This window comes from Lepisosteus oculatus, chromosome 2 (assembly GCF_040954835.1).
Source record: "Lepisosteus oculatus isolate fLepOcu1 chromosome 2, fLepOcu1.hap2, whole genome shotgun sequence".
Lineage (NCBI taxonomy): Eukaryota > Metazoa > Chordata > Actinopteri > Semionotiformes > Lepisosteidae > Lepisosteus > Lepisosteus oculatus.
The window spans coordinates 41,517,140-41,542,312 of NC_090697.1; the positions used below are offsets into that span (position 1 = coordinate 41,517,140).

General features: G+C 36.5%; 1 protein-coding gene across 3 annotated transcripts in view; it reads left to right on the plus strand.

Moving 5' to 3' along the window:
* The window catches only part of plcb1 (phospholipase C beta 1), a 385,213-nt gene that overhangs the window by 282,953 nt on the left and 77,087 nt on the right, over positions 1-25,173 (plus strand). For all 3 annotated transcript variants that reach the window (XM_069178667.1, XM_069178666.1, XM_069178665.1), the window contains exons 14-24: positions 3,337-3,514; positions 5,338-5,415; positions 12,803-12,873; positions 13,787-13,883; positions 14,169-14,253; positions 17,896-18,020; positions 18,206-18,360; positions 20,480-20,644; positions 22,972-23,071; positions 23,158-23,262; positions 24,454-24,563. In XM_069178667.1, the coding sequence (XP_069034768.1) occupies positions 3,337-3,514; positions 5,338-5,415; positions 12,803-12,873; positions 13,787-13,883; positions 14,169-14,253; positions 17,896-18,020; positions 18,206-18,360; positions 20,480-20,644; positions 22,972-23,071; positions 23,158-23,262; positions 24,454-24,563 (1,269 nt within the window). The remainder of the gene's footprint in view (positions 1-3,336; positions 3,515-5,337; positions 5,416-12,802; positions 12,874-13,786; positions 13,884-14,168; positions 14,254-17,895; positions 18,021-18,205; positions 18,361-20,479; positions 20,645-22,971; positions 23,072-23,157; positions 23,263-24,453; positions 24,564-25,173) is intronic.

Genomic DNA, 25,173 nt, shown 5'->3' on the forward strand with positions numbered 1-25,173 from the left:
GTATCTAGTTCATTCATGATTTCCTACATCCTACATCCCACACATGAATGACATTTCATAAAAAAAGTCTGAAATTTCATATTTTTCTAGACACACAGATTTACAGCACTTAACACCCAAAGTTGGAACAACGAGGCTGGAGTCTCAAATCTCAATAAAGCATTTTATTTTAATAACAGTCTAATTCCTAGCTTATTGAGGTGTTTTCTCCTTGACTGGTATGTGTTACCTTATGCATTTTCAAATCCATTACTGAAACAATCTACAGTTTCTACTTCATGCAGATGAAACTGAATGCTTTGATCTAAGGCACATTAACCCCTCTACTGCTGTCTCTTGTACAGAGTTCTTATGAGCATGTGGGTGTGAGGATCACAATGCCAATGCGACCTTGTATTAGATAAAGCAATTAGAAAATCGATTGGTGAGACACTTTCTCTGTGCTCTGATCTGCTAGGTGAGATTCTGCAAGGTACTGACCAGACTCATACCTGCTTTACTTCAGTGGGTTGCTAGTTTTAAGTTGAAGGAGTGATTTCTGAAAGATGCTCTCTGTTTTGAGTGCAATATACAGTACTATATATTATGGAAATGAGAAAATTGTTATTGACCTACCCAGGCCCTGCTCCTTAAATACTGTTGCTACAGTATCTTAGTCAAGGTTTGACAAAGCCACCATGAAAAGCAATGGAAAACCTCAACCTTTTTCTAGTAATCTGTGATAAATCCATTAGTGGATTAAGTTATTTGTTGTGAATAGACTAATAGTTAATTGCCCAAATTTACAGTATATACTGTAAACAGGTTGTTCTTAATTTATTATGCTTTTATTATGCTTCATGAACATTGCTTCTTGGAGACCCTTATTCAACCAAGTTAATTTATCAGAGATAAAGCCATGCATTCATGGAAAAAGTCCAGTGCAGTACCCCAATTCACGCTTTCAAACGTCACTAAATTAAAGCAGTTTTGTAAAGTGGAAGAGGCTAAAATGAGTCAAAACCTATACAAGAAATAATAAACAGCTATAGGAAATGTTTAGTTTAAGTATTTTATTCTAATTATTATTAATAATAACACGCTCCATTTTATTGTAGAAAGTAGTATTTGTTCCTGAGATAAAGCAATGTTTTTTCAGCTCCACTATAATGGTGCAGGAGAACCGAATTCAATTGTGCACTCCTACATCAGATTATTTGAAAAAACAAAAAGGTGTTTTGCATTACAAATGTGATGTAATGAAGTATGTTTTGCAGTATGGTGCATTATGCTTCAAGCATTCTGAATGGCGGGTTCTATATATTTTTGCAGTTTTCAGTGCTCTGTGCTGCCATTAGCTCTTCTTTTCTTTACTTAGAATATAATTTATGGTTATAATCTAGTATACTGTATATTATTTTTATTTACTGTTTTCTATAATAATTAAGGGATATTAAGAGATATTGTTTCGCCTCACTATTGAATATGATAAGCTAATGTAGCATATATTAGTGCTAGTCCATAGTGATAGTCCATTTTATAGATTGGAAAACTGTCTAAATAGACATTGTGCAGTATTAATTTGAAACATACAGAGTACTGGATAAAGCCACCTTACTCTCCAAAATTATAGCATGGTGAATATAACATTTACTATTGTGTGTGAACATGAAACCTGGCAACACTGTTGTATATTGTCTACAAACCTCTGTACATGATCTTGAGTTAGTGCACAACATCGTTGCCTTGGTAACATTCATTACATCTGTTGCTGCTGATTGGCTCTTGTCATCACATTATAATAGCAGTGTCAAGTGTTGACTCAAGAAGTAATGTGAATTAAAGATGCTGACTTCTAGTTTTGACCTGGTTAGAACAACGTAATATTGCAGAATCTTAAACCATTTTCTTTTTTCATGTGGCAAACAAGATTGCTGAAGCTTTTATTTCCTTAGAACTGTGAAACAGCTGGCTTACACAGAGCAACAAAACATTATTCAAGACATTACCAATGAGCATTTTCTGAATTGTGTAAATTACACATGTACCATTCACTGTCAAATTTAACACTATTGATTATTACAATCATTCTTTTTTTAACCACTTTATCCAATACAGGATATTGGATAGCCAGAGTCTATCCTGGCAAAGAACAGGTACAAGACAAGGTACACCTTGGACAGGAAGTCAGTCCATCCTATGGAACACACAGACAGAGACACTCACACCAGGGTCATTTTTCCCGGAAGCCAATTATCCTGCCAGTATGTTTTCGGACTGTGCAAGAGTGTCCCTGTGGTCCACGGTGAAGACTGCACTTTAATGATTAATGTTCCGAACTGGCTATTCACTTATATGGCTGTTTCAGTTCCTAAAGCTGGAAATATAATTCTGTTCTGTTTTTGGTTAAGGCTTTTTCTCTGCTGATAATAAGTTTGGTCATTATTCATAATTTCATCAATAAATTTGAAAAAAATGAAAACCTGTGATCTCTGCCTAATCCAGGAAGCAGTGGGATTCACTCTGGACAGGACACCACTCCATTGCAGGCCACATGCAGACACAAACACACATTCACACTAAGGCCAGTTTTCCCAGAAGCCATTTAACCTGCCAGTATGTCTTTGTACTGTGGGAAGAACACTGGGAGAACATACGAACTCCATACAGATTGCACTCCAGGAACTGAACCTACGACCAAAGTTCTGCTAACTGCTGCACCATCATGCTACCAGTTACTTATGATCCATGGTTCACAAATAAAACATTTAATAGTTCTAATTGTTCATCAGTTAAGCTACTTTGGTACAGAGTAACATATATCAATCAGATTTAAACCGGCCGTTACAAGTTACTAGAATACAAATTAAATACTCATAGTAAATATATATAGTATAAATAGTTTCCTCTTATTTTCATAGTTTCAAATCTTGTATTTGTGTCTGTAGTCCTAAATATTCCATGAACACCAATCTGTGACCCAGAAACCTAGAAATGTTTTTGACAAGACCAATTGAACCTGTTTCTTTTCTGGAAAAAGTATGTACAATAGATTCACCATAACTGTTATTTCATTGTGTTCTATTCTGTGTTTTTGTTACAGTCAAAAATGAATGCTTCACATATCACAAAGAGTGTTAGTCTCATATGTTACAGAAGCAAAAGTTTCAAGAGATGGTCAAAAAGTATATTAAAAAGATAGTCTGATATAAAAAGGGAGACCTTTCTTCTTTTCCCAGGAGAGATTAAAGAGAATGACACAAAGGAATTGTTGTTTGTGTAATCCTGTCCACCAGCAAACTTGTTAAACTGTTTGATTGGCTCTGTTCAAATTTGTTACTTTCTTTTTTTCTATAGCTTGAACCAGGTGTTCCCTTGCCATGTCCCCAGGATTTGATGGGCAAAATTCTGATCAAAAACAAGAAGAAATCTCATAAATCCTCTGATGGAAGTGCTAAAAAGAAGCTGTCAGAGCAAGCCTCAAACACATACAGTGACACCTCTAGTGTGTTTGAGCCCTCCTCACCAAGTGCAGGTAAAAATTGTATCTAAAGTGTCAGACAATGTTTTCAAAGAGAATGTACAACTTCTCAGCTTTAGATGTATTTTCCTTAATGAAGGGAATGTGTGTTTTTTATGCTGTATGTATGAACAGTTAAACGGCAGAACAGATCAATAAAATTAGAGAAGAATTTCAAGCATAACTGCCATTGATCAATAGAATCACTAAGGCTTTCAGAGAGCTAAAATATTTAGCAATTTGTGTGCACCAAATTGGGATATGTGTATTTCAGACGGGTCATCTGAACATCTTATCAAACAAGCAAAAAACAAATGTTGAAGACTTAGACAGGTATCCCATAAAGGTGTTTGTCAATTGCTGTATTGTTTGCTGTCCATTCAATTGAAATTATTTCATGATTGACAGATCTTAGATTGCGCAACTAATGCAACTACAGTCGTGAACATCTGAAGTTTTCTTCAAATAATGTTTATTTTTTAGCAGCAGCTTTTATTTTTTAACTTCTTCATCTGCTGCACAAGTGACCAGATCAGGGCTAGTTTGAGTGCAGCATTGTCAAATTCTAGATGGCACATGCAGGACAGCTCACATGAACTGAACAAAGGGGAATCAAATGTTATGAACGAAACTGAGAAGTGTAGATAGTAAGCAAACCTTCTTAAAAATTCTAAGGCCATTTTTATCACTATTTATTCCTGTCAGTTGTTTACTACACTTGCATCTCTCTTTTTTTTTCAGCCTGCATATTTCATACAGAGACAGTTTGTGTCATGGCATGATGACATTCTCTAATGTGGAGACACAGTGCGCTCCCATCTGAGTGTGTCCTGAACCTGGCAGGGTAGTCTGCAGATAATGTACCATGGCTGAGAATTGTTACTCGGTTACATAAGTTTGAAATTCAAAGTTTATTTCATACAAATTTACAGTAAATAAAAATAAAATCTGTAAGAAAAAAGTAAGAAGATACAAACTGAGGATTTAAGGAAGAATTTTGCTTTCACATACGGTATTACAGAGTAATACAGTATGCGTCTTTTATCCCTTGCAGTACACAGTAAAAAGCAACTGACCTAACTAGGTGCTAAATGTTCAATTAAAAACATTTTTCATCTGAATATTATTTAGTATCTGATTTATTAAAGTCAAACCTCAGCAGTCACCAAATATTAGTTATCTCAAGCAGCCTTATTCAGATGACTATTGCATTTAAATTCACATAAAAATCTTCAAGCAACTAGTAAACCAACTTCTTGGTTTACAAAAGAGATGCTTTATCTCTTAGATTAATCACAACCAATGTGAAAAATGATATGCCTTTCTTTTTCAAATGTGTTATAGTATTGGAAAATAAGAATTTATATATATATGTAATAATTTTTTAAGGATTTTATTAATGCTTAAATCAATTGTAGTACTTACATTTCTTGTTTTTTAAATGTTACACTTAAGGGCACAACCTGTGGTTCAGTAAAACCTAGTTTATACAGTCAATTTTAGTTATCTTTGCTCTTTTTCAGCAGTGCATGTTACTGCAAAGGCAACCAGGTTAACCTTTATTTTCTTAGTGTTTCAATCTTAATGCACTTAGAACACAATTTATGATCCTCACATTGTAAAAGCATGAAAAATACAGGAATCTTTGCCTTTTAGTCAAACCTTAGATTATAAATTGTGAGTGTAAACAGAATACAAAAGCAAAAGAAAATGGGTGCCCTTTTTACATACTATGAATCAGGTTTCTTTGATTTCATAATTCTTGGTTTCACAAAACAAAAAAGGAAAAAAAAACAATCAAATATAAATAAACAAATTATGATTACTCTGACTTGCAGGTTCTGCCAACCCTGAAATTCCAGATGTAGCACAGCATGAGGGAAATGATCTCAAACCACAGGGTGGAAAATTGATAGGTGAGCTGTGTTTTTTTTCTTTCTCATTAAAAACTATAAGAAGCATAAAAAGCAGCATCGCTAAAATCATTTAAAGACCTGTTATCTCCTTTATATTATCACTTGCAAAAAGGGTGAGAGAATTGAGAGGAGCAGATTTATCACAAAATCACCACACAGACCTGTCTGCTCTGCTTTGGCATCTTTTGCTAAACTTCATTTCTTTCAGCGTTTGCTCGACTTGACCCTGCTGATGAAGTATAGTAGCTCTGCTTCACTCTGGTTCTCTGCCATATAATTCTGATGTTTATTTACACAGACAGCTAAGTAGAAGCACTTTTATGAATTGGGGAGATACAGTTGTTCACTGATACTGAATGAATTCAAAACCTTCATTTTGGATATCACAGAAATTCAGAACTCACTTATTGTATGTACAGTATGCCACATGCTCAGCTTGTTTACCCAATTGAATTGTGAATCGTGGTTACACAGGTTTTACAACAGGCAGCTGAGCATTCCCTAAAAATGGGAGGTGTGTGATGGTGATTTTTGCTGGCTAGAGAGACAAAAGCACAAAGTACAAACCTACAAATGGGGACCCTCCTCCTTAGTAAAAATGCACAGTATGCAGTATGCTGGAATGTCTGTCCTGTGGTCCTAAAATTAAATAAGATAATCTGTTTCAGCATTAAATAAGAATATTCAGGTATGGTTGGCCAACAAAAGATCAGAGTGTTAAAGTCATCTACTGATTCTTTATGTAAATATGTTGTGAAACAAACGTAATACCCTATCTTTGATTTGTGTTTAGAAAATTCCAAGAGTCCAAGTGTTCTGTAGCATACTTTTCAGTCTCATGGGCTGTATCTCAGCAAACCTTTCTATGTGTGTGCCTAAACACTATATTATATGATATATCACTGCTGATTGTTTGATTTGGAAGTAAGTAGTGTTTATGACACCAATACTTACAGATGCAGCCATTCAAAATGGGTGAGGTATTTCGCGGCATACCGCGACACGCCCACCGGGGTATCACGCAGTTCACGTGTGTCACGTGACTAACTATCCGGCGTCGCCTTGTAAAACCGCCAGGGGGAGCTTAACCTCTCATGTACAGCATTTGAGCCTTTAATTTTGAACTGTGTATTACAGCATGTTAATCATCAGTCATTAAAATGTTGGTATATTTTATGAAAGCAAGATTGCTCAGTTGGACAAAAGTACACAACCTACCTTGATCAGAAATATTTATGCATCAAAGCCTTTACTGAAGATATTACTAATAGTATTAATAATGGATGACTTTGGACAAGCTGTATACTCAAAGTATAATTTCTTTAGCACATTTGTACAAGCACTTGGAATCTGTCCAAGCCATACTTTGTCAGACATTTTGTTTTACTTCAACGGGCATAAAAACTTCCTTGCTTTTAACAGGGCGTTTCATAATTTCTAACTACGAAAATGATTTAAAATGTGACACCTATCATATCTAATTTTACCACTGAAGGGAAATCTTAGTAGCTGAGCATAAAAAAATAGGAGCATACTGTAACACGTGTGGATTGATTAGAGATATCAAATACATACAAGTCATTTTTTGAATGTTGTAGTTCGTCTTGAAAAAATGTTACGCGTACATCATCACACAGGTTCTGTTTCCATATTGCGGATTTTGGTTACGTAATATTATTTTCTAGATTTCACGTTGTGAATATGATGGGATGTCTGATGGGATGTTTCTAAAAATCCATCCTCTGTAAAACGTCTTCTCTAGTTGTCCTGCATATGTATTCGCTAATGAAGCTGTGTGTTCTGAGCCTGCATCTCTACATTTCTGTATGAACCAGCTTAGAGGGCTAAAGACAGCTTGTGTTTAAATTGAGTGTAAGCATTTATTTTTGTACTGTGCTGTAAACTTGTTCTGTGCCAAGTCACATTATTTTATAGCGTTTTTATAGCGTTATCAAATCCGGTGGCGCTGTGTGTACTGTAGTTAGCTGTAGTTTCCTGACTCCCATGTCACATGGTCTGTGATTGAAACTTGTAAAACCGGTTTAATTCGTTACAGCCAGCACTCTTAAGGTGTGAGGGTCTTCTGCTCAGAATGAAACGCTAAAATGTTTGTGTATATTCTAATGGTAGTGGGGGCAGGGTGTGTTGGAACAGGTTTGGTTGAAATTGCATTGGAGATCTATGTTCTTCACACCTGAAACATTTTCTCTGAAAGCATTTTCATCGCAGTTTAACCGATCTTGTTACAGCATGTTACAGTTTACTATTATTAACCATATTAATTTTAAGTGCTTAATGTAAAATCTTGTAAAAATATATTTTCATTGTTCAAATATACATTAAGTCTGACTATCATATAATAAGTTAAATACAAAACTAAAGAAAAAATAGGGTTAAATATAATTCAAAATATTTTGCTAACAAAGTTAACTGTTTATGAATAATAAAATGTATTAACTAAGGAGTAGGATGGCACAGTTGTTAGTATGTTTTTTGTTTTGTTTCTTTTTTATAAATACAACAGTAGTACCTGATGTGTCAGTGGCTTTCAAAATTAAATTATGCATGCAAACCTGTGAACTAGAAAGATAACTAAGATATCCATCCATTATATTCCATAATATCCATGAAATATATGGCGCTGAAATATGTGTGACGTAGTGGTGGCCTGGCACGGTGAGGTGCACTTGCAGCTATGTGGCGCAGTGGTGGCCTGGCACGGTGAGGTGCGCTGGCAGCTGTGTGATGCAGTGGTGGTCGGGTATGTAGAGGTGCACTGGCAGCTGTGTGTTGTGACGCAGTGGTGGACTGGCACGGTGAGGTGCGCTGGCATCTGTGTGATGCAGTGCTGGCCTGGCACGGTGAGGTGCGCTGGCAGCTGTGTGATGCAGTGGTGGTCGGGTATGTAGAGGTGCACTGGCAGCTGTGTGGTGTGACGCTGTGGTGGCCTGGCACGGTGAGATGCGCTGGCAGCTGTGTGATGCAGTGGTGGCCTGGCACGGTGAGGTGCGCTGGCAGCTGTGTGGTGTGACGCTGTGGTGGCCTGGCACGGTGAGGTGCGCTGGCAGCTGTGTGATGCAGTGGTGGCCTGGCACGGTGAGGTGCGCTGGCAGCTGTGTGGTGTGACGCTGTGGTGGCCTGGCACGGTGAGGTGCGCTGGCAGCTGTGTGATGCAGTGGTGGCCTGGCACGGTGAGGTGCGCTGGCAGCTGTGTGGTGTGACGCAGTGGTGGAAATGTTCCCCATGTTTCACCATGCTGAAAATGTTTGTACCAGACTTTTTTGAGGCCTGTTTAATTGTGTCTGAAGTCTGATGTTGTAAATTTTATTGTTAAAAAGATCCATGAAAATGTCACTACTAAAGTTAGCTGGTACTGTTGGTATTGTAAGTGGCAAGTAGAGCTCATATTTTAGATTTTGTGTAGTTGCTAGCGTTGAACTGTGTGTTGGATGCACATGAATATATTCATTATATGCCAGCGCACCTCATTGTGCCAGGCCACCACTGCGTCACACCACACAGCTGCCAGCGCACCTCACGGTGCCAGGCCACCACTGCATCACCCACCTGCCAGCGCACCTCACCGTGCCAGGCCACCACTGCATCATACAGCTGCCAGGGCACCTCACCGTGTCAGACCACCACTGCGTAACACCACATAGCTGCCAGCGCACCTCACCATGCCAGGCCATCACTGAGTCACTGGGATCAAACGTGGAAAGATTAGATTGTAATCGTTTTTATTTTTTAAATACATTTTAGAAAAGTGTAATCTATACTAAAAAGCTGTACACCACCTGCTATAAAGATACATATTGTAATACTTTCGGGTTCGGATAGGACAGACACAAGAACTCAGACTTGCGGAGTTAAAGCAAGTTAAAGCCTTGATTTTATATATCACCTTTAAAAGTGGCATCTCAAAGCAAAGTAAATACCCAACACTGATTGTACCCATCTGTCATGCTAATAAAGCAGCTTGGATTGAATTGAGGGGGGGGGGGGGTATATTTGCTTTGTGTATAAAGTACATTGTGAATGTTTTCACAGCCTTCACTTTGTCGTTTTTATGCCATTTTTTGACCACGCACGAATATTCCTATGTCCGTATCTTCACAAAGGGAATCAGTGTGAATTTTAATACTAATTAAATGACCGCGGGCACTTTCCACCCCCTCTACATTCTCAGAGTAGAACAGACTAACCTTCTAATGAAAGACGGTCCACCCCCCACGGACAGGAAAAGTGCCCACAGGCACTTAAACTTAATATGGTCAGTAACAGTAAACAGTAACATGGTCAGAAGGAGCATGTACAAACGTTTCCGAAATAACCACATGTAAGACTCTGATGCTTAAAATGTTTAGGGAGAAAGTGGAATACTGGTGTGTATTTTTTCTTTAAACTACCAATACCAGCCATATACAGTCTGTAACGTAGGGATTTCTATATGTCTTTATTTAGTGGTTACATTAGTGACAAAGGCTAAACTTTTAGCTTCAGTAACGTGTACATATCTCCCCTTTTTATAAAACAACTTGGTTGAAAACTGTTCCAGAGCCACTGTTGTTTCATCAGTGAAAAGTACATCATGAAATGCCTCTCCCTGTTCAATCCACTGGAAAAAAAAAGGAGCATAAAGCTTCTGATGGTCATAAACGATATTCATTTAGGAGCAGCATCAGAGGTATGTTTTTAACTGCACTGCATTGGAGAGAATACCATAGTGTGTTTTTTTTTTTTACTCCCTGGCGGAAACTGGCTTCCAGAAGAATCAGTATGGCTCAGAGATTAAATAAAACTTCACAGACATTAACGAAGAGCATAACGCATGTACTGTATACACTGCAAGTACAACCCCCCTTTCTGCAGGAGTGCTGGCTGTGACGAATTGAACCGGTTTCACGGGTATTTTCAAAGTAGGGGGCGAGATTTCCAGCGAAAGACACCTCCCCCCCCTCAAAAACCCAGTAAGTACAGTACTCACTAGTTAAAGGCTAGGCTCCCGACTACGGCGAAAGGAACCCTTCTTTCATTAGAAGACAATGAACATATTTTAGCCCTGAATGAATTAATAGCAAACATGGTTTACATAAAAGACATTTTTCCAAGAAAGTTTAGCCTTTGTCACTAATGAAACCACTAAATAAAGACATAAATTTAAAAATCTTAAGATTTTTAAAATACATGACTTTGCTAAAATTTATTTGAAAATAAAAACAATTACAACCGCCAGGGGAGAGAGAGAACAGGGGAGGGATGATGGTTTTGCATAAGGGGCGGGGCTATGGAAATTAGGCCTGTTTGGGAATGTGTAGTTACATGTTCTGGCTGTTTGTGAATTATCGTTGTTGAGTATGGAGTGTTGAGGTGTTGATTTTGTGTAATGCTTTATGTTGAAAATTGAGGTGGATTTTGTTTATGATAAACAGGATAAACTGGGATGGGAGGAAGGTTTGGTTTTGCATAAGGGGCGGGATTATGATAATTGGAGGACTTTGCGAGAGTAAAATGGTTTGATTATTTGATTTTGTATTGTGGTTGTTATCTATGTTTTTGGTTGGTATTATGTTTATATGGTTGTTTTTGTTGGTTGGTTGTTATTATGGTTATTAATAATACGATCTATAGTTGAAATCTGAGCCTAAATAAAAAGAAAAAGCAAGTGATTAGGTTTATGAGCAATCTAATTACTTATTCGTTTAAAATGATATATAAAATAAAGTTTATTATTAATTTGCTGGACAGAGCGGTGAACATTATTATGCATAAGACAAAGATAACGATCCTGATCAGTTTAGAAATCTGTGTACGCTGTAAGGTACTTCTTAAACTTTTAAAATACACGTTTTGAATAGAAAGAAATCCTCTTCCTGGTACAGTATGTATAGCAAACCAGCACGTCTTTTTTCTCCAATCAGAGGGGTGTCAGATGGTGTCAGCCAATCACCATTCTGAAGCCCTACCATAATCTCTGGTATGGGGAGACCCCAGAATTCTGTCCCATAGTTGAGACAGATGATAGATACTTTTATTGATCCCGTGAGGGAAATAAAGTAAATCATTTTCATTTTAGGAAATTATTAAACGCTCGGTTAAAAGCAAAGGAGATTGTCTGTTATAGTGGACATAAAAACAAGAGTTGGCTGGCATTATATCCTGGAAGACACAGACCGGCGCCAGACCGGTAAAATGCCTGATGAACTAGGGATTGGACAGTTTCCAAGTGCTTGTACAATCGATGGAAATGTTCAAATAAATGTGCAAAAGAAATAAACAAAATAATCATTTATTTCTTTATCATATTGGGTAGCTAATGTCCTCTCTTTGCTAGTTAGTGGCTGTGTTTCTGCGTTGGGTAGCAACGGGTGACTGTTCTCAGGCGGAAGATGTAAACAGCTTAATGTTCGTGTTAAATAATTTTTTTAAATTCAATTAAACGGGCACAGTTAAGACATTAAATATACATATACATACTGTATGCAGTACAGTTTGCATACGGTAATATGTTTATGTTACACGATTAAAAAATAAATAAATAAAAATGAAAAGTCCAGCACCAGCTGGATTCGAACACACAACCTGTCGGTTGGTAGTCACGCACCTAGACCAGTAGGCTACAAGACAGCTCGTATGAACAGGCAGGCTTACAATGTTTAGGGAGAAATGGAATACTGGTGTGTATTTTTTTCTTTAAAGTACCAAGACCAGCTATATACTGTATGTTTATGTTCCAAAATTAATATCGTTTATGGCCTTCACACGCGTTACAGTATGCTCCTATTCTTTTTATGCTCAGGTACTAAGATTTCCCTTCAGTGGTAAAATTCAATATCTACAACGGGCACAGTAAAGACGTTTACAGTAAGTCTTTCTACGACAGACCAACGGACCACAAGTGCCCCTGTCGGTCAACCAATCACTTACCTCGGTATTTTGCGTCATCGCGCGTCACGATGCACGACGCCGTAGCCAATTACCTCCGGTACGTGTCTGTACCGCGCACTTTGAATGGCTGCATCTGTATATGGTTAACTTTGACAACACAAACAGCCCTAATGATGACCTTGAAAAAAGATGTATTTAACATGTTTATTTCTGGAAAAGGTGTGTGTTTGGTTTTCAAACTGGCAGATAATTTTGTGCTGTAAAACAGAATTCCAATGGACAAAATGTGGGCAACTGTAAGATCTAAAGTAAATAAATCCAGTACCCAGAGCTTTTCCACTGAGGATGTCAGTGTAGAACCTGGAGAGTTCTACTGATTTCTTTTTTCTTCATTTTATGGGAATACGGTAACTGTTCATTTCAGATTGATACTGCACATGAATGAGCCTCATTGAACCTTTCTTCTGAATATTGTTTAAAATGTATATTTGGTTTCTAGCTGAAGTAGAAGCTGAGAGTGAAGATGAAGATGATGATGATGATGATTGTAAGAAGTCCTCCATGGATGAGGTATGGAGGCCTACGATGACATATTTAAGAAAACAATTATATTATGGCTATTTTACATGGACTTTCCAACTTGTCATATAATTTTAATTTAAGTAACTGGGTTATTTAATTTCATGTAATAAAAATTAATAACAATATCATTTTGCAACCCATTAGTTGCTATTTGACCGTTTAATATTTCAATTAACATTCCAGTCTGTTTTTTTTACCTAAATTTGAATTGTAATGTTTTCACCCACACACAACGTTTCTTTTGATCACTCAATAAGAATTGATTCTGCTTTGTTTCTGCTTGTTACTCATAGTTTGCAGTTCACATTATGTTCAAGCATGATAAGCCCTAGTCATGAAATAACTTTCCTTAAGCCATTACCAAATTTGTTAATGTGTATCATCAATCCTGTGGATAAAATGAGTAGTCTTGATGTATATTGCTTTTTAAAAAAGCATTTCAAATGTAAGGTATTAGATCTTTGTTCCAGAACTTCCTGACATGGAATATAAGGCTGACACAGCCAGTGACGGATACTGGCACTCTAAATTTAAATTGCTTTGACTTTTTAAGCGTTATAATTTCCCTTTGGTCTATTTCCATTAAAATAACAGAATGGGTATATTTTGTTTCATAATGTTAATGCGGTAATAATGCATATTGAACTTGCTTGAAGTTTTTCTTCTAATTAGTATATTTTTTCTGAAATCTGAAAATATTACTTCTTTATGAGAGCAAGAATGTCACTACAACAATACCCTCTCCTGTGTGTTTGCTATTCTACAGAGCAAGAATGCCCTCTAGTGTTTTTCTTGGAATTCTTCTTTTCTTTAATATTAGTGTTTGGTGAATACGACAGGATTCTATTGATTTGATGATGAACATTTCTTGTTTTTCCTGCCTTTTTTTGCATTAATGAAGGGAACTGCAGGAAGTGAAGCCTTTGCCACAGAAGAAATGTCAAACCTGGTGAATTACATTCAGCCTGTGAAGTTTGAGAGTTTTGAGGCTGCCAAAAGTATGCAGTTTTATGGATACGTTCAAAATACTTCACGTCATTTTTAACAAATATATTAATACCCAATATGAACATGTTGACTCAACAAACAAGTATATAATTAATTTGCTGATTTGCAAGTCGTTACGGCTTTACCAGGAAAATTAGTTCAGCATAATTTATAGCTTCATTGAATATACAAAGCTATACATGTATAAATTATAGATAAAATTAGATTATGAATGTGTGGACAATTATTTTAAAAATTATGAATTAATTATGTTTAACTAAATGTTTATTTTGCAGAAATTAATCGAAGTTTTGAAATGTCATCATTTGTGGAAACGAAAGCTCTAGAGCAACTTACAAAGTCACCTGTGGAATTTGTGGAATATCCTTTTTTTAATTAAAATAAGTTAAGGCTGAATTACAGTACAAAATATGAAATTATTTTCAGTAACGTGTCAGACAAATCTGCCTACTTAAGTGTACAAAACACTTATATTTGATTTCAGCCTTTTAATATCTCTGGCCCTCTGTGGTTATCATTAGACAGTATACTGTTCAGTATGTCTCAGTGTGATCCCTTTTTATAATTTTGGTAATTTTAATTTTGCTAATTTGAAGTTGATCTCCTTACACCTTAGCAGAGTCTACAGCTTGCTGTAAGCTGCAGCAGACTGCATTGTGTACCTTGGCCTCTTTTGTCTCAGCAGTATCTATTGTCAGCTGATGAACTTGACCATCAGATCACCTGGAGATATCTGCAAGAGTGATGGTAGCATACTGGTTAATAAAAAGTATTAATACAATAACTGAATCTTTAACACTTATTCTTGTTTGTGGAACTTGTATCAGTTGCAATATTTAACAAAATATCTGATAGCATTTCAGTAAGTGTGTGAAATACTGTACATTGAAACTGAAAACATCCCATTAATTTATATTGGAGAAATGTTTTCTGCAAAAATTATTGAGACTATTAGTTTATTAATTTGTCTTATTTGGCATGGAATTAAAGATTCAGCATCCTATTTTTTTTTAAAACAAGCACTGGTGTAGAGGCACAAGTTATCACATTTATCCATCAAAGCACTTACTCAAAACTTTTTTTTTGTAAGGTACATTGAGGACTGCTCACAGCCATGACCTAGTTATTAGTGTTTTAGGCCATTTTTGCAATAAAGGGCAAAAACTCTGTTGTCCAACTTCATACAATAGAACATCTTTTTTGAAAGGCAAATGGTTTTTGAGATATTTTTGTCGGCTCTTGTTGTCATCTTGTAAATGAACTAAATGTCTGAACTGTCAGAGTTGAAATCGTACAGAGAAAGAGAAAGTCCTACTCTGTAGTGGAAATCACTGTAGAAACTCCTTTTGTGTCATGCTCTATCCATTGAGCTTCCTATAGGAAAGTCAGTGTCAGTGTGCTGTTCCAGTTCATTTAAGAAACCCAAATTTGTTTTTTTAAGTTGGAAATCATTGTCAATCAATAAAAATAAACTTATGCAACATGTAAACCCTAGCTGGCAGAGAACATTCATCTTCTAATCATGCAATCTTCAAATTCCCGCAAAAAAACTAATCTCTTGATACTGGGATTCTGAAAAGTGTGCTGCATCATAAATCCATATCCCCTGTTGACTGTTGTTGTGCTTAAGAAACAGAAAAGTAAATACAATATATGTACTTTACATTTACATAACTATTTTGGCAATTTTAATTAAATATCAAATATATCAGAATGTTAGATAGTTAATTTGTCTCCTAAATGTTTGGTGAAATGTCTGTATCTGAGATATTATATGCGAAGATAGGTACTCAGGCAATGGAACTCAAAGGTTTGTGTCTTTGTATTGTTAAAGGAAGGTATTTATATTTGAAACTCAAAAAACAGATGTTTGAAATAATAGTTCCTTACGCTTATGTAGTGCTTTTCTGGACACTCAACTCAAAGTGCTCCCCTCTACCATCAACAATGTATAGCATCCACTATGGATGCAACGGCAGCCATAGTGCACCAGTAAGCTCACCACACATCAGCTATCAGTGGGAAGGAGAACAGAGTAATGAAGGCAATTCATAGATGGGGATTATTAGAAGGCCATGATTGGTAAAGGCCAATGAGAGATTTGGCCAGGATGCCGGGATTACACCCCAGTTTAAATCATCTGAAGGACGGCACCGTTTTATAGTATAGTGTCCCTATCACTATACTGGGGCTTTAGGACCCACATAGACTGCAGGGTGAGAGTTCCCTGCTGGCCCCACTAACACCTCTTCCAGCAGCAAAGCTTAATTTTTCCCAGGAGGTCTTCCATCCAGGTACTAACCAGGCTCACACCTGCTGAGCTTCAGTGGGTTGCCAGTTGTGGGTTGCAGGATGATAAAACTACTGGCAAATTATACTTTAATTTGTTAATGTAAACACTAGTGTGAAGTGTGCTTATAGTGCCATCCATCTTGTAAACAAATTAAGTTAACAAAGCTTTAAAACAAGATGAGACCACTGAAATTATGATGAAAGGCAAAACACCTTCCTTAATGTGGTGCAGTGAAAATAGTTTATTTATTTTTAAACATTTAACAAATCACTGACTCTTACTTTGACCATGGTGGAAAATATGGCAGTTCTGATACATTAAGGATGCATGAGCAGCAGATTGTGTTATTGGGTTATTGTATTAAACAAGAAAAATCACCTAAACAGTGTTTATATTTGTTTGAAGGATTTCCTGTTATATGGACTTATTTACATATTTTGAGCAACTGAAGTTTATACGATTCAATTACTGTAATTTATGATATACTGTTTTCATATTATATCATAATAATATTATATAAGGCACTGAGTTCCTCAAGAACAGTTACAGTATATAGCTCATGCAATAACAAGCAAGTTTTTTTTTTAAAGTAACTATCTGGCTCTTGTATTTATTGCCCTCTAGAGGTTCACCGAAGTCAGTGCATTATTGAAAGGGAAGCACTGTTGGCAGAAACTTAAGCAGTTTAACAGATGCTACAAAGTTTAACAGTAACATCTGGTGGTTAACATGATAAGAGTGTCACATATTACAAAACCTCATCTCAAGCTTAATCCCTTTGGAAATATATTAGCTTTTACAGAAGTAAATGCAAATCAGGACATGATTCACTCTTGTTCTATATCAAGTTTGTTATAGCAATAGTTCACCTCTCAGCCTGGGCTGAGGGAGGTCTTCTTTAGCTCATGCGGCTGGTTCCCTGTTGCGTTACGCCGGAGACCCGGGTTCGCGCCCCAGGTGCTACAGGACGGAACGGGTGGCGGGGGGCTCAAGCCCGCGTGGAACCACAACGATCACATTGTTGCCGTGACTTGGGCGGGAGTGTGGAGTGTCCTTTGCCGAAGCGAAGTTCAGCAGGGGAGGGTGTAACGGAGCTAGTTCAGATACGGTGACGTCAGCACCCACCCTGCGCGTAGCAGGGACCTCAGCTGCCTGGGCTGAGGGAGGTCTCCCTTAGCTCATGCGGCTGGTTCCCTGTTGCATTACGCAGGAGACCCGGGTTCGCGCCCCAGGTGCTGCGGGACGGAACAGGCGGCGGGGGGCACAACACCGTGCGGAACTGCGACGATCACACTAATACCAATGCTCCATTTACAAACCTCCTGTTCTTCTTAATAACTTCATTTAGGTTTAGGATGCCTGTGTTTTTATTTAGCTGAAATGTATTTAGTTGAAAAGCCTTCACCCACAATTTGCCTTTCTGGTATTTGCTCTAGTACTTCATTCATCCATACATTTTCAAAAGGCTTCAGCCAACTCAGTGTTGTAGGGGAGCTGGGGCCTAACCTGGCAAGCAATTGGCGCCAGTGCACTAGTTATCAAACAAATGTTAATAGTTTCTGACTATGTGAATATATTTGATTATACTTCTTTAATGTAACATATTTTTATGTTTGCCATGTAATGTAAGACAACTCAGGGATTACATTTTATAGAAACTGTATTAGAAAAACATTGGTTTGTCCTTTTCCTTAATAAGATTTCTCCAGGTACAACAAATTACAGCTCAGCAGAATTTATCCAAAGGGCACCAGAGTGGATTCTTCCAACTACATGCCTCAAGTATTTTGGAATGCTGGGTGTCAGCTGGTAGCATTAAACTTCCAGACAATAGGTAAGATTACACCTATCACATTTTCATGCAAGATGCTAACAGAAGAGGATGTACTACATGCATGGTAAACAATCGATAAAACATGGATTCAAAGACAGACTGGAGTGCTTTTATGATTTTAAATTGTTAAGATTAGGTTGTGTTCTTTCAGATTCTCATTTATTTGACCTTTTGTTTTTCTATAGATCTCTCTATGCAGTTAAACTTGGGGATGTATGAATATAATGGGAAGTGTGGATATAGACTCAAACCTGAATTTATGAGACGCCCAGACAAGCACTTTGATCCTTTCACAGAAAGCACTGTGGATGGAATAGTAGCAAATACACTATCAGTCAAGGTGAGTCTGCAATTTTGTCACCATCTAATTTGTCTGGTCATATAATGTTAAAACTAAAAGTATTTGAATAAATAAATATGCTTTTAATAAAAGGTACTGTATAAATACATTGCATATTAAAATACAAAATTGATAAGAAATGCTCTTTATCTTAAATCAATTATCTAGATTCTGGTAAAGTTTGCTAACTAATCACATTTACAGACAACTTTTCATACCAAACTATGAAGATTAGCAAACACTGAGGATGTGTAAAAGGAAATTCAAAAAGGCTTAAACTAAATTCAGGACTGGTCAAACACTTGGAAACTAATGTTTTAATGTAGTGATGTGTAGGGTGTTGCATACAAGCTAACGTACCAACAGCATGAACTACATATATAAAATAGGAAAGTGAATTACTTACAGTATGAGAAGGGCTTTGGTATTTATGTGGACAGATTATTTTCATCTTCCAGTCAATTTGTGGAAGCAATAAAAAGCTAACAGTCTGTTAAATGATATTGTTAAAAACTGTAATACTAATGAAGGGGTGCCATGTTAAAGTTGTACAATGTACTAATAAGAGTTACTGTATACAATTCTGCTCAACAAGATACAAGGACAATATTGCTGCTCTTGAATAAATCCAGAGAAGAAAAATCAGATACAGTACTTTCTTGGGTTTAAATAATTCAGTTGTTTTACCACAAGGGCACCTGTTTCAATTATTTAAAATCCACAGTCACGCCTTAGTATTTATTCTGAATCAGGGAAACACTAACCAGAGGGCACAAGTGAAAACTAAGGGAAGGCATATTTTCAATCAAGAACAAGAGGTATTAGTTTACATAAAAAGTGTTGTGGGGTACGGAATGTAACAAGCTGCTCATCCGTGTTGTTGAAGCTGATCCCTGGGCGCCTTAAAAGAAATGCTTGAAATCAATCTTTGGGTTATTCAGCTGTTAAGTAACCAAATGAACTTAATAAACCAAATGATTGCCTCACATTCAAAATCATTCTTACATCGGTATTAAAGTATTTTGAATGAATCTTGTGGATTTATCAAATTGAATTAATTTATTAAATTCAAGGTCAGTTGTTTTTGCATTAGCTTGTCGTCCTTTTGTTTTGTAATATATTCTTGAAAGGTCATATTGAATTCAGAATATTCCCTAGGCTGTATGTACCAGAACTAAATTGTTTAACCTTTGAAGATTTTGTTCAAAATTCAGAAATTGTTGTATTAAAAATAGTTTGTTATTTAAATGTTAATAACACTGTAGTATCTATTATTCATATTTGGAAGAGAACTGACTTTTATTGATAGACATACAGTTAAGCATTGAGAGTTGTTCCAACAAAGTTACTTGTTTCTGTTAATTTCCTGCTTACTGTAATTGCCCCCAGTGAGCACAGTCTACAAGGAGCTGCTGTAGGTTGCTTCATTGGGTAGGGAGGTGAGAGCTCGCTGGTAGATGTAGTATCTAAAGCTGCTGGTGTGGGTTGAAGGGATCACATGAGGTTTTGGTGAAAAAAGGAACAATTAGACAGTTTAGATGTGAAAGGAAAGAAGGTAACAGCAAACCTGGCTGCTACTGTTTCAGGAATGCCAGGGTTGGTAATTGAGAAGCATCCCTTGCTAACCAGCCTCAGCTGTTGAAAGGTTTAGACTTAAAGGGTTAAAAATGAACTGATGGAGAGACTAGGGAATATTTTTATCATTCCTTAAAGGGATTAAAATGTGCTTGAGAACCAGAGATAAGAAAATCATTTCTGAAAGGCAACCTGGGTAAAGAAGGCACTATCTAAAGGAACTGAGAAGGGAAAAATGCTTTAAGGGGAATTATCTGTTATACTTTCCCCTTATGGGGAGATTATCTGTAACCCCAGAGGGATTACTGTTCAGAGAGAATGAAAATGTAAACTGACCATAAGGCCCAGTGAAACATACAGTATCACCAAAGGCTGAATGTCCAGTACTGAAGATAGAGTAGTTGTACACCTATGGCATGGTAGACCTTCGGAAGTACAGACCAATACAGTTTCTAAATGGAATTTACAATCCCTAAACAACTAAATAAATGTCATAATAAATAATTATAATATAATAATAATATCATTATCTATTTATTGTTAGATTATATCTGGCCAGTTTCTGTCAGATAAGAAAGTTGGAACATATGTAGAAATTGACATGTTTGGACTTCCGGTTGATACAAGAAGGAAAGCTTTTAAGACAAAGACCTCCCAAGGAAATGCAGTCAATCCTGTTTGGGAAGAGGAGGCTATAATGTTTAAGAAGGTAAGTAAACCAATTGCGGTAGAGTATTTGAAATAATTACGATTTTCTCAATATCAGGTAATTCCAGAATCTTCTGGACAATTTTCGTCTTACCCTTCATAAGCCACAATATAATGGCAATGAAACAGTTCTGTAATGTCATTTTAATTCTCATGACTAAAACTGGAATAATTACTTTTGTCTTTGCAAACAAATATTACAGCTGTTATATGTCTTCTCCTTTATGATTGCAGAGCAGATACAAAACTCAGCACTAACTATACTGTATGTAAACACATTTCTACATCTGGATGCACTTTTGATTTTTGTTAGCTTTTTATTTTAAAAATACATTTCAAAGAATACAAGTTTCAGACTAGGCCTCAGATTTACTTTGTGACTTCCCCTTAAATTTTTATGCACTCAGTGGAAGCTAGAAGCACTTATGAAGAAGCATTATTGTCTGACATAACTCGGAGGGAATTCAAAAACCCTTCTATTGGCTATATTTCAAAATCACAGCATGTTTCATTATGCTGTGTCACACACAAAACTGAAGATATTAACACTTATCCAATAAAAAATTAGAACTCACAAAGTCCTGTTTTTTAATAATATAGCTAAATGCTACATTTTCATTTTAGATATTCAAATATCTATACTGTATTACGCACACATAATCACAAGCACAAAAGCAAAATGAGGGTGACCCCTACAGTCTGTAATTTATTTAATTTAATCACATAGAGTAGGGTGAGAGAACATACTGTATATTGAGCATAAAAAACATCACTTCTTTGCAACAAATGCTATTTCATGAAATAGACAAAAAATCCTTTAGATGGCAAGTGCTTTGACATTTTATTGAACATACAAAAACATTGTAAGTCATATCATTATACTATATAACATTTGTCATCAGCAGCGGGTCTACTGTCATAGTGTGTCGTGATGTGTCTTCAGTCACGGTTGAAGCATACAGTCTGTACATCTTTGACACATGCTTTGCAACAGTAAGGAGATGTTATCTGGTGGGATTCTATTACATTCCTCTCTTAAAGCTGAGCAAGCGTGTGCCTTTTCACTGGTCTCAAGTCATACTTCATCCCATTTAATTGCAAAAATGTATAATGGAGTCCAAGTGAGTAATCCACAATACAACTGTTAAATTCCCATCTTGTAAAAAAGCCATTGTTATACTGTATGAGCAGCATTAGGACATGTGTTGTTATGTTAGAATAAGACTACAGGAAGGGCTGCGAGTGAGGTCTTAGAAATTGATTAACAAAACACGGTCAAGTTTACATTTTATAGCAAACATGGAGTGATGTACTGTAGCAACCAGCACTCCTGTCCATACAATCAGACTTGGACCGCCCCATCAGTTTTGGTGAACTAATTGTGTCCCAGATTGTAGCCTGTCATTGACAGTGTTTGGATGCAACATCTTTCCAGTTTGCTCACCCCAGATAACAAACCATAATATGCTGAATTGGCTGACTTTCTAACATTCACAGAGAGTTAGGGAGGTGTTATTTTCTTGATACATGGAGCATATTGGTTACTTTTTATAGATTTAATTTCTTCATTTTCATTACATTACATTTACATTCAGTGCTTTTCAATCACTCTGTCCCCCAAGTCCAGTCAACATTCTCTCTAATGAGATCAGATTATATGACAGTCAGTCATAAATTCTAAAGTAATCAACATAATGCTTTAAACATTTAATCAGCATTAAAGTATCTTTAAATTATTTCTCTAAAAACATACTGTGCATGCATAGTGATTTATTTTAGTGTTTGGTAGACTGTATATACATACATGTTACAGCATGAATATGTACAGTAGGAGTTTCTTGAAATCCCTGGTTTCATTTTCATTACACTATTACACATATACTTTACATTTCTTTATATCTTCTAGTTTACAGTGGGTATTTTGAAGTAACACATCCATTTGAAATAATAAAATATTTAAATAATATCTTTGTCCTAATTAATGTAACAAATCCAAGATGATAAATAAAAAATGGTTAAAAAATTCAAAATTGTAAAAATGATTGTCAGATCATATAGTCCTACAACATATTTGTTGTTCCTGTTATTATTTATTATGTTTGTAAGGTAAGGTACTGTCTACATTGTGTGGCGTCTGTTGTATTGTGTATGTCCTGGGAGATTAGCATGAAGAATAATTCCAGTATAAATGTACACATGGCAAAAACTACTGTACAATATTCTAAAATTATGTAGTGGTATTTTTTTAGAAAATTAAGACTTAAAATTTTGTCAGAAGAATAAAAGAGATTTATATGAAACTTTGTCAATAATGCCTTTATTTCATAGGTTGTGCTGCCCTCTTTAGCTTCATTGAGAATAGCAGTATTCGAAGAAGGCGGTAAATTTATAGGCCATCGTATCATCCCTGTCTCTGCAATCAGACCAGGTAAGAGCTCCAGGCATGTTGTGCTTGACTCATTCATTGTCTTGCTGACATTGCTTCTGTTTAGTTTACAAATCCTTCTTTTTTAGGTTATCACTACATCGGCCTTAGAAATGAAAAGAACCAACCTCTAACACTACCTGCTCTTTTTGTGTACATTGAAGTGAAGGACTATGTACCAGATACCTTTGCAGGTACCTTATATTTTTTCTTTTTTATTGATGCCCATTAAAGATCAAGAAGATGAAATTCTGAATGTTTTCAAAAACTTGTTCCTAGTTGTCATCAAGAGTTTTGGGATTTACTATAGCTGTTCTGAAAAGACATGTATTCATTTATAAACATTCTTATTAATGAAAATAGTTTTTATTCTGACATTTTGATTTTATGTGGTTTCAACTAATGTTTTAATTATATACTGTATATATTTAGTTTTGTTACTGTATATTGAAACTGATTAACATAGCTTATTTTAGTGTTTTATTTAGGAAAGGTTGTTACTGACTGAAATTACTATTAATTTGTTTTCTCTGTGTGTATTGTGATCCCAGTTTTGGAATTTCCTACAGCTTCTTCTCATCACCAAGTCCTTGGCTCACGGACTCTGAGGCTCAGTGAACATTGCACTGTCTTTCCTGCAACTCGAAATCTCTTACTTAATCTAGGAGCCTCTCTACTCCTAGACAGTTTGTTTTGCCTTCACAACAGGCATTCAAAATAGTGACTGACAAACCTTCACAGCCTTTTGGGGAAACTTTTTCTCTGTTTTCCCCACTCATCACATACATTACTCTCCTCCGAGAAAGGTGCTACTACACTGCCCTCTCATTGGAGCAACTAGGATATGACACATACTGTACTCTAGTTTCTTATGCTCACACTGTTTGAGCTTGTCTACTGTCAACAGCTTCTGAACCCTCAGCTTGTAGACTCTCAGTTTTAGAGTCTCATACGTCCGACACAATGTTTTTGGTAGCATCTCATATCTCATCTCATTGTTTCTCATTTATTTCATTCTCATTTTGTTCATGCTCTGGTCCTTTCATGACCTGTTCTGAGGCCATATCCCTGAATGTCAATTCTCATCACCAAGTCCTTGGTTCATGGACTCTTGGCCTCAGTAAATCACGCACTGTCTTCCTTACTTAATCTAGGAGCCCCTCTATTCCTAGACATCTCACACTCCTGCTCTGCATGTCAAACACCCAAGTACACATCTCTCTTTCTCATGGACTCCTATTTCTGGAGCATCCATCTGGCCAGTCAGACCTACAGATAGTGTTTTATCATGCAGTGAAAATAACAATCCACTGATTTATGTTAACATTATTATTAGGTTTCTAGAGCAAAACATTAATTGCATTTTGGTAACATGCTGTTAACAGATGTGATTGAAGCACTGTCCAACCCAATCAGATATGTCAACCTCATGGAGCAGAGAGCCAGACAACTAGTTGCTCTGACACTTGAGGAGGAAGAGGATGTCAGCAAAGAGGTAAGGATTTTTGTGATAAATGTTTTTTGTGATTAATTAAGTCTAAACATGTCTGTACTTGTTCTCTGATATAAACATGGTTGTTGAAGAAACAAGAGCAAAATGGAGAATATACAATAAGAGTGTTTTGACAGAAAACACAAGTGTTCTGAGCAGAAAGTATGGATAGTTGGATACTACAACATCAGGGCAGCTAGGGCCTTCAACAATTCCTTCCCATAAGTTGCCACACAAATTCACAAATTGTAGAGCACCTGCTAGTGCTCCCTCCCATGGACCAAATCAGTCACCACCTCCTGTCCTCACTTAGAGAAAAATGATAAACATTAATGCAGCCAACCCACCTTACCCAGAGTAAACATCATAGGACTGCAGACTCAAAACCCCCTATGATATACAGTAGCAAGACAGGAAGGAAAAAAAAAGTTTCCTTATTGCATGTGTCACAAAAATTCAACTCCTCACTAAATATCTTTACAACATCAGAATAAAGACATGTACATTAAACAGTAACAGAGTTCTTTATAGGAAGCATACTAGACAACTAATTCCCCATTGCATATCCTCACTTGTGGGTAACAATTCACATGCTTCACAGTATTGAATTTTC